This window comes from Sturnus vulgaris, chromosome 7, assembly GCF_052056855.1.
Source record: "Sturnus vulgaris isolate bStuVul1 chromosome 7, bStuVul1.hap1, whole genome shotgun sequence".
In the NCBI taxonomy this organism is placed as follows: domain Eukaryota; kingdom Metazoa; phylum Chordata; class Aves; order Passeriformes; family Sturnidae; genus Sturnus; species Sturnus vulgaris.
Window position 1 is genome coordinate 27,149,831 of NC_142249.1, and position 16,636 is coordinate 27,166,466.

The 16,636-nt window shown below is 36.3% G+C and overlaps 1 protein-coding gene across 1 annotated transcript in view; it reads right to left on the reverse strand.

The window, feature by feature from the left end:
- Window positions 1-16,636, reverse strand: part of XRCC5 (X-ray repair cross complementing 5) — a 49,582-nt gene that overhangs the window by 4,346 nt on the left and 28,600 nt on the right. Inside the window, exons 15-19 of the mRNA XM_014889749.2 lie at window positions 14,281-14,371; window positions 12,762-12,831; window positions 5,415-5,524; window positions 4,848-4,944; window positions 2,783-2,850 (exon numbers count right to left, since the gene is read on the reverse strand). Coding sequence (XP_014745235.2) covers window positions 2,783-2,850; window positions 4,848-4,944; window positions 5,415-5,524; window positions 12,762-12,831; window positions 14,281-14,371 — 436 coding nt within the window. The remainder of the gene's footprint in view (window positions 1-2,782; window positions 2,851-4,847; window positions 4,945-5,414; window positions 5,525-12,761; window positions 12,832-14,280; window positions 14,372-16,636) is intronic.

A 16,636-nucleotide genomic window follows, 5' to 3' on the forward strand; every position in this document is an offset into this window, starting at 1 on the left:
TGAAAGGCTTTTTGTGCCAGATCAAATTTCCTTTTTTCACATTTAATTGAGAGTCAAATGATATTTCTGAAGTAGCACATTTTTCAAAATTTTTACAATCGGCTTTCTCATGCTAAATTATGCAAAGGAAGCTAAAAGCTAGAAAAATGTACAATGAAGATCTGGAGTAAATTGAAACCTGAAGTTTCCATCAAATGCTGAACATCCAAAGGTGGGGTTTTTTTCTGAAAACCTGTTTTACATTTATGCAAAAGCAAATTACATATAATAGCTGTGCTGAAATCCATTATCTTCCCCAAAGCAACCAGAAAAAACACTTGACATTCCTGCTCTTTTAACCTACCATCCCCATGCTCTAAAAAGAGTAACTCCACTATTACAGTGGAAAAAAACCCATTTTTCACAGTGATAGGAAAATAGGCATGCATAACCTACCTCAAGCAAAAAGAAAATGGAAAGTTTGACCTGTCTAACAAGCAGCCTGGTAAGTCTTCCTTTTTTCCTGCAGACAGCAACCCTATAAAACCTGTAATCTTACAGACAAAACAGTCCTGAAACTACTAGCAGCTAGTAAACAGCATGTAAGAGAAAGGGCTTCTGTGTCACAAAAGACGACAATGACAGACAACCCCATGACCTACAGGTTTGTATATGACCTGTACTGAGGTGAAGAAAACTTGCATCTTACTCTGTTGGGAGATATTTGAAAAAATCCAATATAACCCTTATGTGAAGGGTATCACCTTCAGTACAGTAAACAAATCACTTTTGCAATCTGCTGTAGACCTAGGAAAATGCTGGGTTTGTATCACACAGGAAAGCTGTGGCAGGATTTAATTGGACCAAAGAGGACTAGATTTTATACCAGCCCCACAATATCAAAATATTCTATCCCTGCAGATCTTAATCCAAAAATATGAGTCGAGCAGTTTCTTAATGAAAAAGTCATATGAGCCCTTAAGAGACAATGGGAATTAGGGTTCTGGGTTTGGATTTGGACAGTGTGTGGGGAGGTGGCTATCTAGTGAACATCTGGAATTGCCAACTGCTTATAGAGCAAAGAGATGCAATCCAATTACTGTGGAAGTTAAGGTAACTGCCATATTAGAGAACTCTATTGCAAAACTCATTTCATGCAGTATCTCATATTTCCCCAATTTAATGGGAAGATATAGCTATTATATGACCTTCAATCAATCACAAAATCACCTTCAGCCACAAAAGTTTCCTGTATTGTGATATATGGTGATTGTAGGATGATGGTAAACATAAATGTAAATCTGCAGTCAGTCTACAAATGCTTTGCTCCAGCTTAGCCTGGCAGCTCTGAATCCAGCCCTTGATACTCTATCATTTGTGCTGCATTCCTATGCAGGCACAGAATTTTTTAGCCACCACAAGCTCACAGTGAAGACAATGGCATGCTGCAAGGTCTTTGTGGTTAGTAGATTTCCTTAAGGAACACTGGTTCACACAGCATTAGCACATTTTTTGAGCATTAGTGGTAGTTTCAGACTAGAAAGTTCCCAAGAACAATATTTTCTTAGTAAGTTTCCAAGTAAATTCATAGCACTTGAAGTAGATAAAAAAGACTGATACTCTTTAAAACCACTTCTAGGGGAAGAGTTGCTCTATACATTTATGTGTAATGATAAATAGCCAGTAGGTCCTTCATGTCTAGAAAAATCATCATACTCAATCATTTGTACCCTGCACATGTGCTCAGCTTTCTGGACTCCTAGTTTGTTAGCTTTTTCATTTTTATGACATTTCTGTGCCTTTTTCACCTTGAGGTAAATTGTTACACATGAAAAAAGCGGTTTCTAAAATACAACCTTTTTATATTCATTAACTAATCATAGAGAACCTACTTCTACCTACTTCTGGCTATTGCTAACGGAAGGCCTGGAAGTTGCAAAAATCAATGTGGCATCTTTTATAAAAGCTACTTCTCTGCAAAATGGTGATTTTAGCCACAGTTTTACCTTTGAGGGGTCTGTGATACAAGGACCTTCCTCCTAAACTAGAAGCCTGATACAAAAACATCCAACTTATCGTCTCCATCCATATAAAAATAATTTCTGACAGCAGCTCTGAATTCTGCTTCCTTCCAAAGAGAAGGCACAATTCTGCCTGTTACAATTTTGTCCTTTGTAGCTGGGACATCCTTCATTCAGCATGACTAAAATGCTACATATCTGTAGAAATTATACCTGTAAATAGTCCAGAACTCCCATTTCCAAAAGGATCTAATATGGTCACCAATAATACCCCTAGCATCACATTTGATTGTCCACCAAACCACAAGAGCTGCATAAAGAGAAAATATTGGCATTACTGCATATATGGTGAAAACTAGCCTCAACAACTTGAATTGCTGGAGTTCACAAAAGCTTTTAAAAAAAGTATTGGATTTTTGAACTTGTGCTATCAGTGAGAATACATTTCTATCTGTGAAGTTCAAACAGTGATCTTATATATGTAAACAGTACTTTGCTGTTCCACTACACTGAGTTGCTGAAGTTCCTATTTTTTGTAGAGGGTATTTTCAGATAATTTCAATACATACTACTTTTTAAAGACCAATTTAAGTAAAACATTGTAGTACATGCTAAGGTATTTTTGTTCTGAAATGCAAAAGTTTCAATTGTGTGGCAAATGAACATTCTTATTTCTTCATATAGATTTTATTTCATTCAGCTGAAGATTTATCCACATACGATAATCTTCAGTTCCACTGCAAGGACTCTATACAAACAGATGCTCATTAAAAAAACGGTACCTTCTCAGCCTCTTCACTCGTCACCAAACTTTCCTCTGCTTCATCTTTAGTGATCAAAGAAATCCTGTCTGGAAAAAAAAAAACAAACATAAAAATATCATTAGAAGGCCTTCCCAAAATGCACCTAATGTTAGAAGTGAAAAAACTGATCCACATTCCAACTTCTGGATGTGTCATCATCACCAGCAACAAAAAAAGAGTATCACTCAAAGGAAAATGTGACTTGCATTAATGAGTAAACTATGATATAAAATATGATATAAAAATAAATTAATGAGCATATTCATAAGCTTGTGGAAGTATCCATTTAGGAAATTGCTAATATTGTGACAATCAAACTAATGAGACACTGAAATCATAGATCACAGATGAAATGCTGAAAATCTATTAGAAATTACACTTCTAGTCATTCACAGCATGCTCTTAGGTCCTCAGAAAAAAAAATAACTCCTAGCCTTCAGACACTTGTGCTGTGATTACTTAGTCTGACTACCCAAGTGCTGGTCATGCCCCACTTTGCTCCTTGGTCGTGCCAGCAGCACCACCCTGTGCAGTGATGTCCCATACGCCTCCCAAAAAAGAATTCAAAAAATTCTCCGACAGTTTTTCCAGTCTAGTTCATCTCTTGGCCATACAAATTGTTGTGCCTGAATAAGCAGCTGTGGGTGTGAGAGCAAAGAATAGGAGATTGATAAAAATTTCAGCAGCAGTGTAAGTGTACTATCACCTTCATGTGCCCACAGAACCACATGGCAGGGTTTCATGAAACAAAAGAATTTGTCAAACAGATCTGCCTTTCTTCTAAGCCACTAACTCCTTAACTTACATTCATCTTCTTTCGGTGACTGCAGTCACTCAAGGCAAGACCCAATGCACACCACATTTGGTAAAAAAGAGGGGATAGGTCATGTGGCAAGAATGAGAGAAATCAGGACTTCTGCCCTTGCTAGCATCAAGTAAAAAGCAATTTCAGCTGCCTACTGACAGCAGCCAGGTTATGCATAAAGCATCAAGATTTCATTTCATCAGGTTCTCAAAGGAAGATAATCTATACTCTATGAAAATATCATCTCTCTTTGTATTTGTTTCTTTGGTTGATTTTTTTCCCCCAAAAGGTACTACAGTTTGTCAAAAGCTCTGATTTATACCAGTTAAAAATTATTCATGGCTTTGAAAGATCCAAGTTCGCTACTTTCAAAGTTTATTGGTTTCTTTTTCCAAATTTATACACAGAAGGTCCCCTACAGCACTACTGAATATAACAGTGTCAGCATTGTCCTGTGCTGGTTTCTTTGCATTACTAAACAAATTGCCATCCTGTAATTCAAGGAAGTTGGACCAAGCACATCTGGAGTTGGCCACTTTGAATGGTACTATACAAAAGCCCAACACTGCATTTTATAGCACATACTTTTAAGAGATAGAGCTGGGCATTTAACAGATTTTCCTAGCATTGGTTCCAATTAAAAACAAGAGTATGGTGTAAAAGAGTTTTTTTAGTACACTATATTTTCTATTTGTGAAAATGTTCCTTTATCACTTGTATAATCTCTGAATGTCTTTTAGGATGGCACTGCCTTGTATCTCCCAGTTTAATCACAGGTAGGTGTCATATTACCACATATTCTGTCCTTCAGGTTACTTAAATACAAAATGATCAGTGACACATTTCAAGGCTATCTATGACTTTTTGGAAGCGTAAACGGCAAGAATCTTTTTATAGCTCTACTGCATGAGTTTTTTCCATTTATTTTAAAATTCAGCTGAAATTGTGTCGTCTTCTCCTTATCCCATAACATTTAATTTGTCTCTTCTTCTACAATTAATTTACCATTTCAACAAGACTTGCTAATATGAAACCATTAGTGCAGAAAAGGAAAGAAAGCTGCAACATGAAAGCTGTTTTTTTTTTGTTTGTTTGTTTTGAACAGGCTGCAGGAATGAAGCATATCAAAATGCAGTAGGGTTACTCTGAGTGCCCCACTGCTAATGAAGTTTTCTTACTTAATGGATAAATGCATAATACAACTAGAAATTGTCTAATATTTTTAAAATGCCATCCTACCTTGTACCATGATCTCCCAGAAATCAGATAAGGCTTTATCTTCCAACTTTGATTTCAGGGCTTGCATAAATTCATTAAAGCACTGCACCTTGGACAGCTGAAAAAAAAAATGACAGCAACTGTAAAACTACTAAAGAGCACTGCAAGCTTAATTCTTCATTAAGTCATTTAACATGGTGAACACAAAAGTCTCTACAGAATCTGAGTTTTAGTTCTATTAAAACCATGAATTCTAAGGAAAGGTGAGCCACAAAAAGTGCCTTTCCAAAAGCTAGAAAGATTTTCTTGTAACTAGCTTCGTTGAAGAAGATAATTGTAGGATTGCATTTTTAACTAGCACAAGCATCATGTCATAGGCCTTCTGTTTTATGTTTAAGCAAAAACAAGCAACAGCAAGTAATACCAGAGAGTAACCAATAACAATAAAAACGCCCATAAAATGCAACCCTATTTCTAAACTTTGAAACATATTGAAAGTTAAATTCTTTTTGCTGCAGCAATAAATTATCAAGCAAATAGGCTTATCGTGCTTTAATTTGAAAAAGAGTATTCACACATTAACATTACCTTCATGGCCTCCTCTCTAAAAGCTCTGATACAGTCGACCCCTTTCATGTAGTACTGTGAACCTTTATTTTCCAAGAACTGATCGATGCGGTTTGTCAACTGCTGACTCACTGGAAGACAAGGAGAAATAAATTGATAAATAAATAAAAGAATGAACGCTTTCAAGGAAAAACCCAACTTTTCTTTTATCTCTCTTTTTCTACTCCACAGGCATCTAATTAATCTAGTTAATCATACCCCCACTGCCTCAAGCTATGCAAGCTAATAATTGTAAGCTAGTAACAATTACTTCAGCCTCTCTGGAAAAGCCAGATATACTAGGAAGAACCTCAAGCATGTCCAAGGTGTACTTTCCCCTGAAAGCCAAGAAAAAAAGCAGTGGCCTAAACTGTTTGATAAAAATTTGGGATCCTAAAGCTTAGGGAGGTTAATGTTCTACAACACAAGCATATGCCATAAACATCCTTTGCAACTGAAGCAATTCAATAAAAGCATTACATTTATGAGAAAGGTATAATAATAATGTCAAACCAACATGTGTAGGGTGATTGCAGTTAAAAGACTTTGCTGTTATTGACATCAGAGTACGCCTTGACTCTTGTATAGGTAGTTTGATAATTTTACACCAGAGCAAAGATGTTTATGATGATAGATATTATAAACTGTGTGTACCTGACAGAAAGGAGCAGAAGTAAACAGTGAGATCTGTACCAACAAGAAGGGGAGCTCCAGTTTTACCCTTACTGTTGAGCTCCTAAAAGGCAGGTAGCTGTAAACCACTGCAAACAGACAAGAGAAAATGTCTTGTCTGTTTGCAGAGCCAAGAGCTCTGCAAATCCCAACTAATTTCTGCTGGATTTGTGTAATTTACTTTCTCTTCACATTTACTTACAGTTAAGGAACGGTCCAATTTTATCCTCTGGCAGACACCTCAGCCAGAGAAAAAAACAAGCGTGAGGAGGATACAACAGTGATATATAAACTCAGAAGCATTGTGAAAAGAATGAATAGGGAGTTGATAGTGCCCTGCCTCTCTCAAAACAAGAGCCAAGATTTGGGTTAAGAACAAAATAGGATCTCTTGAAATATACATCAGTTAACCCCTTTAACACAGGCTGATTTAAGTTTTAACAGCTTAAAAAATGAACAAATTCTTAGAATTCTTCAAAGAGGACGTCTATGAAGGGAGATTAACATTGTTGCCAAGATTCAGGAAAGCTTTCTGACCAAGTCACAGCATTTGCCTGTCCTGCTCTTGTACTGTTAAAGACCAGTCAGTGGATTAGCAGAACCTTTCCCTCGATCTATTGCCATTCCCAGCTCTAGATGTTATGAGCACAGACATCACTTCAAAAATCTCAGTTATGGAAGCATCAGCAAAGAAAATCACTTGCCAGGAAGAAACAAGAAGTAAACACACCAAGAAGGAGACATCGTTTAAGTACTGTGTTCTGCTCTGCTCACTGTGACTATGCACAGCTCTGGCTGTTACATTATTTTCTATAAAATGCCTAATTGAACTGAATCTGAAGAACAACATCTCTGAATAGTGTGAAACAAGGCATGTTTGATATTCCCCCCTAGTTTTTGACAGTTTCTAGAAAAGAAGGCAGATAATGGTTCTGCCCAACAGCAGCTACAGCACAAGAAAGTGTGCTAAAGTGCCTACTGTGCCAGAGGTAATCAGCTCACTCTCTATTTATTTCACCAGTAGCTGACAAACTAAATTGAAGCCTAACTACTTAAGCTCCCCAAGTTAAGTCAGTCCATTTTTTTCATGGTTAATGATTTTCTCATTAAATGTTCTAATTTCTTATGAATTGCACTAATAAAAGCAAGTCCTGCTGGTGTTTTCAGTGGTGGTGGTGTTTTTTTAAACACTGCCTTCTCATTGATGTGTTAAATTAAAACCCCAGGCACTATGAGGGTGTAATAAAAGTCTTTATTGTCAGAAAGATTCCAGCATACTGTTTGAAATTATCAGACATTCTACTACTTCTTTTGCATTTAATTTTTTTAAAATCCCTTTCCATTTGATTGTCCTGGCAGCCATCAGAAAAGACTTTCTTGCTACTGACTGTGACATGCCTCCTTTTGAAATCTGTTGTAAGGAACCAAAGGAAACCTGCAATGTTTTACCAGGCACTGCGAGTCCATAATACAGGCAGCAAACAGGTTACACAGCAGGAGTATTTTAAGTCACATTCCTCTAGCATCCTGAAATAGCTTGGCTAAAAAGTTGGTTCTGTCCATTGGATTTTCCTTAAATGACAGGCCAATGATGGATGAGTCTAATTTAGACAAAAATATGTTCTGATTAGACTACCAAATTACTTCAGGGGGCCAAAAGTAATACTAAAGACACTAGATAAGGATTATAGCTGGAAATTCTTAAAGTGGTTGCTGTTCCTTTACACTTCTAATCTGAGAACTTTGTTGATTTCCTGCTGCCTTCTCATTAGTCTGAATCTTTGGGTCTGGATGCTGCAAAAAATAGATGTCCCTGTTTTTGGAGCAAGGCATGTTCTGCATAAAGACGTCTTTTTAACTTAGCTGTGATAAGCATTAACTCTGATGTGTCCCAGACAAATTTCAGGCATTAAGGTTTTGAAGAGTAAGCCTTTGAGTTACTATAAACTGACACCTTACTCAGGCCACTTCTGTCTTATTGTATCTTTTTTCTTCTCTCCCAGCTTCCCTCATTCCACACACATTTAAAGAAGAGAACTAACAACAGACTTCTACATTTTGCATTAACTGGAATTTCCAGCACTTCTAATAACCACCACACTCTGTAGAACATCCCAAGAAATTTTAATCTCCTCTTTCCTCCTTCTACTGCACCTGACTGGTTAGATAACAAATATAGTTATTAAGGGTTGGAGAACTGCAGGGAAAAAAAAAGTACAGAATAGAAGATCTTTTAGTTCTAGCAGAATTTAATCCCTTCCCCTCTGGCATTCAGATACATTTGCTATTCCAAAATACATTCACCAGTGCTGTCATTTTTTGTGAAATATGCCATGAACAATTATATTCACTTGTTATCTCTGAACAGCTACAGCACAAAAGTGCAGTTATATTTTCATGTTTGTTCAGTTCAGCTCTTGGTCTTGATTACTATACCAATCAGATTACACAGTAATAATAGCCAAAACTGTCTATTATTACAGTCCAAGTTTGATTATTTGGGGATTTTTTTCCCCTTTAAAAAAAAATCAGGTTAAGAAAATAATTCTTCCTTTAGACGAACGACTGTTGTTAATCTTCTGATTTACGTGCTGCTGGTGGTAATGATTTGTATTCATGGACAGTGCTTTAAGAGTGATTCACTGACAAATCAGTTAAATCACCTGATAATTAATTTTAAAATACTGCTCTGTATCATCTTTCTAGAACTGAAAAGAAGAAAGAAATTGTGAACTGAAAACAGTACTAATATTTAAGGAGTTCCTTCATCTTTAAGCCAAGAACTAAGAATTTTAAGATTGAGCTGTTGGCTGTTGAACTACTCCAATACCCTACAAAGTGCTGTTCAATTTTGAAATGGTGTCTTCTAAATGTCCTCTGAGCATGGATCAGAATGATTGAGACTGGATGTCTGAAGGACATATGACCTAAATCCCTGCTAAAAACAGGGTTCACTGTGGAACAGGTGGCTCAGTGCTCCACAGACTTGAGTTCCATGTAGCTCCAAAGATGGACAGTCTCCAAGTTCTCTGGGCCCCTTTTTCTGTGTTTGAGTCCCATCACTGTGATCTTTATTATCTTTTCCCCTATAACATCTAATTCAAATTCTGTTTGTTGCAACTCAGAGCTCTGAGTCCCACCCAATCACTACGCCCTTCAAAGACAAATCCAGCTTCATCTTCTCTGTGAAGCAGATATACAGAAAACTTCAAAGTGATTCTATAAACTCAAATATTTGGTTTGCAAAAACTCTTCTAATGACTGAATCATTTTCATCAAACCAGTCATTGCATTTGGCCTACCTAGCAGTAGAGCATGAATTGTCTCTAAAATATACAAAAACATTCAGTAAGATAAAAATGCAGACAGACTGCAAAAACAGGCTAACAAAGAATGAAATTAAGTATTAGCTTTTAGAAAAACTATCATAGCTCCAGACAGGTAATTAACTATACTTATTTCTACAGAAAATCTTGCAATAAAATATAATCCTTGTTCACATGCAGTTACTGATTCTTTTAACCATATTTTTCCAGAAATGCCTAGGAAAAAGATATTAACAAACTTACTATAAATATAAAAATGAGAGCTTAGGGCAATTTGTCTTTGGACATTTTTTCTTAGGTCCATAAACTATTGTCATTGCAGATTTCTCTCCCACCTGACAATCAATAAAATAAAAAAAGCTTTTTCAACATCATGTTCTCAGACAGGAGTACTGTAAGATGCAATGAAATGTGGCCCATAAACTCACACAGAAAATTTACAAATCAAAGAAAATACCATGCATGTGTCAATATCTTTTTCTACTCCCCTGATTCTATCTTATACATAAGCCTATGAAAATACAACACAACACATCAGATCTGCTCTCCAGAGATGCAGACATGGATGGAAACCTCCAAACAGGAGGATGAACTGGTAGCACATGGCTACTCCTTTGGCATTACAAAGATGGCAAGCACTGACTGTATGTGAGAATCTTCTCTGAAGCCACACTCATTGTACACTCTTGGGAGCAACAATTAGATTCTGCTCAGGAAAACTAATCTACTTTATGTGCACTCATTGACAAAAATGTCAGAAGCTGTTATCAGAAGACATCTCTTTGTGATGACTGTACACTTGTGACTTGCTCAAAGTAAGACCTGCATAAAATGACATCTCTCTGGCCATGAATGCAAATAAGAAAGTAAGGATGTCTAGAGTGGAACACAATGCTAGTAATATGGGCATCAGTGTTAACCAGTAAGTTGATACCATCAAATTTAACTCACCATGTAACCTTTCAGCAGCTCCCTACTGTAATAACTACACAGTTTTCAGGTAAAACCAAAGTCAATTATTGTGTCAGGAATTGAGCTGCCAGTTCAGAAAACCTATCTCTAAGACACTTACCAATCTGAAAATCTTTGATTTTCTAAAGATATGTATTTAGGCATTAGTGGCAAAGTTCTCATACAGCATCACACACAGACTAGCTTCCACTTAAGACTTCTGCTATGAAAGGTACAAACCCTGATTAATGAATCAGTGAGGGCACTGCAAGAAATACACTGGTACCTATTTTTAATACTAAATATACCATCAGGACTTCCTACAAGCCGTTTCAGAAGAAAAAGTAAAATAATCGTCTTGCCATCCTCTGGTACTGCTAACTTTATAATTTTGGAATTTTGGTGTGGGTATGCCATTAACCTGCACCTTAATTAAAAACTGGCATCAGCATTGAAAGTACAACTCTTCCTACTGCCACAACTTCTCTATCTACTAAAAAACAACCCACCTCCAATCAAACAGTTGAAAGGTCTTTCTCCTCCCAATGAAAGGACTGCTGTTATTTTAAAAGGGGAATATAAGCTCTATTCATTTAGGAAGACTGTAGTAGATGTTTTTTTAATACAAGAAAGAAAAATAGAATGCAACTTAGCAGTTCTCCTGTCTGCATCCTGACAGATAAAATGCTATCCTTTTTCCAATGAAGTATTTGAATGTCATAGATTATCCTTTTCTGCAAAGAAATTCTATATCTCTTATGTTCTAGCACAGGGAAAATGTTTTATCATTAGATGACAAAACTATACTTATAAAAACCCTTAAAACCACTGAATAGTTTTAAGGCAGAATTGACTATTTACATAACCAAAGTGCAATACAGCAAGCCATTAAAAACATGCCTGCAGCGTTCAATGTATTAAGCCACCTAAAAGGCTCTAAAGCACAAAAAGGATTATCCAGAAGAAAGAGATAATATGCAAATCATGTTTTTATTTATAGGGGCTTCTATCTCTGCTTTAAATGGGTGACTGCACTACATTCTGTTTAACAACACCTTAGCATTACAGAGCAGATCACATAGAATAAAAGCAAATTGCTCAAAATTTCAGAACCTTCCAAACATGCACGGCAGTTATCCCCATCATAGCTACCAAGTGGACATATTTAAGCACTCTTTCTAGTTAAACCATCTTCAAGGATAATCATTATACTTATTTCTGCCTTAAAGCTTTTAAGTAGTCAACTGTTCCACAGCTTCTGTATTCTAACGTATTGTACGCCTTTTTTATTGCATCTTAATGTATTGAGATTTAAGAACACAACTCCAAATATTTTTTCAACAAATAATTTCTTGTGGGTCTAATAAAAAAATCCATGTAAAAAAATAGCTAGCTGGCTTAGAGGTTTGGCAATTCTGGAGAGAAATAGCTATGTAGGCTTTAACAGACCATATCACAACTCAATATAACACTGAACACACTCCTGAAACCACATCCAAAATGAGCAAAGGCCTTGTTGAAATACCCAGCACCTCACTTAAGCACTTCTGCAAATCTTTCCTCGAGAAGGAATGCGACATTAGTGGCTATTTGGCAGATCAGATCTACCCTGCCACAACCTTCAAATCACCCTTTACGAGATAAAGGACCACATCCATCTTGTGTGTTCTTTTTAAGACACCTTTGGATTACATATATCTCTGTACAGATACTCCAGGAGGGAAATACCAAACAAACCAACGATAATTTCATTGCATTTTCAGACTTCGGCCATGCAAGACAGTGCTTGACCTGTGCTTTGTGCTCTTCATCTCTGAGAAGAGCCAGTGCACACAGAGCCTCCTCTTAACTTTCAGATTACAAATATTACCTTCTTATTCCACTCTGAATTCACCTGTGCTTTCACTCACAAGCAGTAAGAAATGACCTTTGCATGTAGATTTAAGTCCCAGGCATGAGAGCCTCTTTTTTTCATGGAGCACGACACAGGTTTCTTACACTGTGGACACCCAACAGCTCTCTACTTCAGGCCAGAAAGATCCTGGGAATGAGAAGCTGAGATTTATTCTGAATGAGGCAGTCAGTGAATACCAAAGGATCTTCTCTTAGAAACACCTGAGGGGTTGCTCAGGTGCCTCAAGGTAGCTGTCTAGCGCCTTCTTACTCAAACACAGCTAGCTGAGACTTTTAATTGGGGAAGGCAAGTATTAACATGGGAATTACAAATGACACCTTCCTTGGCTGAGTGGCACTACAAGCTAACCTGTAAATTCCAGAGCAACTCACATTGCACTAGAAACTTATGTTTAGACAAATGGACTGCATTTACTGAACTCTGATGGTGCTACTAATATAATTAAAATAGACAAAAGTAATTTACCATCTTTGAAGTCAGTATTTTTCTTCCTCACCAGAATTCGGAAATCTTCTGCTGGGTTGACACTGCCTACCTACAAAAAGTACAAAAACAATTCAATTGTCTTCCAATATCTATCTCATTCTTCTTTTCAGGGCAACAAAGAACTTTAAATTCCTTTTTATTTTAATATGAAAACAGAAGCTGTGTACTTCTCTGCATTCAGACTCAAAAAATGCAATTCTTATACAGTGTGTTAATGCACAGTACTCCTTGCAAAGGTTGGTTACGACATGAACAAGATGAAGTCACTCCAGTGCGCTGTTACAAGTTGACCATTTCTCTGGTGTTGAGAGGATAGAAGCAGAACAATTCAGGTTATCTGCTAGCTCAGCTTTGAGATCTTCTGTAGCACAGACTTCTTAGACCTCCCTAATCTTACCAGATGCTCAGTGAGGAGTCTGAGCTCCCAGGCACGTGGGTACAGAATCAGGAGCTTGCTACTCCAACAGGAACCTCAAAATTAGAAGCGTGCACTTAAATCATCTAAGCTTTCTGGCAGAGTCTGACATCTTAAAACCAAAGCTCTAAATGGGCATTCAAGTGCAGAAACCTTTCAAAGGAACTAAAACCAGGTCAAATATAATTAAACACTGAAAAATTGATGCATTAAACTTGAGGGGAAAATACCAAACAAACCCTACATTGCTTAAGATTTCCTATCAGCAATTATAATTCTCCTACTTTTTTTTTTTTTTAATTTTTACGCTTTACTGTCAGAATAATTCATGGACTTTGAAATAAGATTGCAAAGTTTCATTGTATTTCTTTAAGATCTAGCAATACCACTTTTCAGGAAATACCAGAAAATTACATTAGGAGTGCAGAACACTAAAATCATTTTAGACTTTAAATATTTTTATAAGTGTCAATAATGCTTTTTTCAAAATGAACCTTAAAGAATAGCACATTTGAAAACAAGAGAAGTTAGCTCAATATTAATTTTTTATAATAGGAAAACATCAAATAAAGGAAGGTACATGATTACGATACATGTTTCATCTTCCCACAAAATTGTAAGTTAGATCTAATGGCAACATGAAACCACATTTCTGATTTAGATCCCCCAATTAATGCAGAGAATAATGTCTAAAATCACAGCAATACTTTTGATTAACTGTACAGAGGCAACTTTTATGTTGCAGAAGATATGACAGAGAGCAAGAACAAAATTCAACCACTGAGCTCAAATTCTCTTTTCTTTGGATCCTCAGGTTTCCCTTTTAGAGTTCTAAACATCAGGAGAGAATTTTGTCCTAAAATATCCACGACTGATAGAAACTTGTGCTAACACATGCCTAAGGGCAGAGAAAGCTGTCTTTACAATCTCTAGCAGAGTCTCAAATGTACAAGTAGACAGTATTTCAGTCATGTTCCAGCTAGAAACTCTTTTTATCAGGAAATCTGTATATTCACTATAATAGACTTAGAGAATTAATCTTCCCCTTTAATAATCTGATTTAATAATCAAAAATAGGCTTACAGAGGTGATCTTGCCTTCAGCAAGTTTCATAATGCTAAAGCTCCCTTCCTCATCTTCAATTTTTGGTTTCTTAAGGCTGGGTTCATCTTCACTGCAAATGAGAAGGACAAAATTTAATATAAACACTTGAAGAAGATTGTCCTACCTAGTAACTAGGGAGTCAGTAAATTAATGAAATATACACTGAACTAAACTTCATTACATAATTGTTCCAAAATCAACACTTAACCATGCCTCATTTGTCCCTTGGGCTGCACAAACCAGACAGTAGAAAAAGAGATCAAACTTCATCTTAGCATACATCAAAGGCTTCACTTGTTGAAGGTATGAGATTTTTAGTGCTTATTTCAGGTGTGAATTTCCTTATACAGATCCTCATCTTTCTAAATACAGAGTATCACCAAACACTTTACTTGGAACCTCTGCGTTGAGTGAACCTTGATAATTTATAGTATATAACATGACATTTGGTATTCCTAACAGATTTTTTTGAAAACATGAAATGCCAGTGAAAATTGACCATTTTAGTAAGACATTAATTTACTGCTCAGTCACTACCTGCTAGATCCTGTCTTGGAATTCATAGCTAATACAAACCTGTTTACACAGTGGCTTTTGAGTGTAACAATCACTATTCTCCATCAGCACGTGAGAGTTCTGTAAACTTCCACCTCATATTTGTTAAAACCTGCTAGAATAACTCCAGTTAAGCAGATCAGATCTGTTTTAGGATATTTTAAGCTACATCTCAAAATGCTTTCAAAAGACTATTTATTGCTTTTAAAAAGCTAACTGTGATTTTGGGTTACTTTCTTGCTTTGTCCTTACAGGTAATATAGAGAAAGGTGTACATTCAAACTATGAACTTAATTCTAACATGTAACATGTTACACTTTAGAGCACATCTCAGCAACAGAAGAAAATCCAGATAATCACAAAATAGGAAGAAAATCAGATGCTGTCAGGCTACTGACACAGATGAATTGATTTCAGTTTTAAACGACTGAAAGCTACTCAGCAACCCAAAGGGCAGGATTTGTGTTCAAGGAATCCCCAAACAAACTAACAAGTTTTTTCTGACAAATTCTACTGCTGTGAAAAGAAGAAACTGCTTGATGACAAGGACAAAGCCAAAGATTCTGGACTAGGAGCCACTTTTCATCCTGCAAGATTAGAACTGATTGCAAAAACTGCATTGCACAATTACAGAAGCAATCAACTATTAGAAAGAACTTGTGGAGTCTTCCTTTTTTCCTTCTATAGCCCACTCCTTTCCCTACTTTACAATCACTGTCTATCTCACTTAGTTTCAGCAATCTCCTCTGTCCTTTACTTAATTTTGTCACTACCAAAATGAAATCCCTTCTCCTCAGCAACTCCTGTCATTCAGCATAACTTTACTTATCACTCTAGGAGAAATGATGACTTTAGTTATGCCTGAGGACAAGAATAGGATACCTTTGCTTCATGCTCAACTCTGCTGACCTTCTGGCTAACCTTGAGCAACTTGCTTGATTGTTTTGAACATTCAGTGTGTCTCTCTGCAAAAAGAGTAACTGATACTTATCAGCACCAGAGAGTTTAGAAGCTCTACTGGAACCAAAAATCTTGTACATTAACACGGTTTGATGAAATGTGCAAAGAATAAAAATTCTTTTAGAATATTTTCCTCCAGAAGTATATGGCAATCAATTTTCTTCTTTTTCTTCCTGCATTATTTTTACTGATTCAAAATGCTTTGGGATTGGAGGAAAGAGAAAATAAATGATGATGCTGCATTTAACAGCCTAGGACCAAATCTACAGTTGTCATTAATCAGTGCAGCATAGCAGAAACTAATGAATCCATAGCCATTTATACCAGCCAAGGATCTGACATTTAGAATATGCACTGATTAGCAGTATTTTTAAACTGCAAAACGTGCAATTACTATTTGAGAAAAATTAATAAAATAAGGGATTAATTTAAAACACCCACTTCTACATTAATATAGAAGCCTCTCACATCCTACAAAGCTAGATGAGATAACAGCCCCTCCACAGCCAGCCTAAGAAGGAAAAAGTAAAACACTTTCTATTTTACTGGTGTTTTTTTTAAACTACGCAGACCTTAAGCAAAAGTGATACAAATGAATACTGAAATCTCTATTAAGATATCATGCCTACAATTATGCTGCTTTAGTCCCATTAGCCCTTAAAAATTAACAGAGTTAATATGATGACAGGAGATACAAATCAGTTTTAGGAAACAAAAATAATGGTCAAAACATCGTCTAAACAACTTTTTCCAAACACTTCAGTGCAACCTGTATCTTAATATTAATGAGTTGAATCTCTTAGAACCATAGCATTTAGAA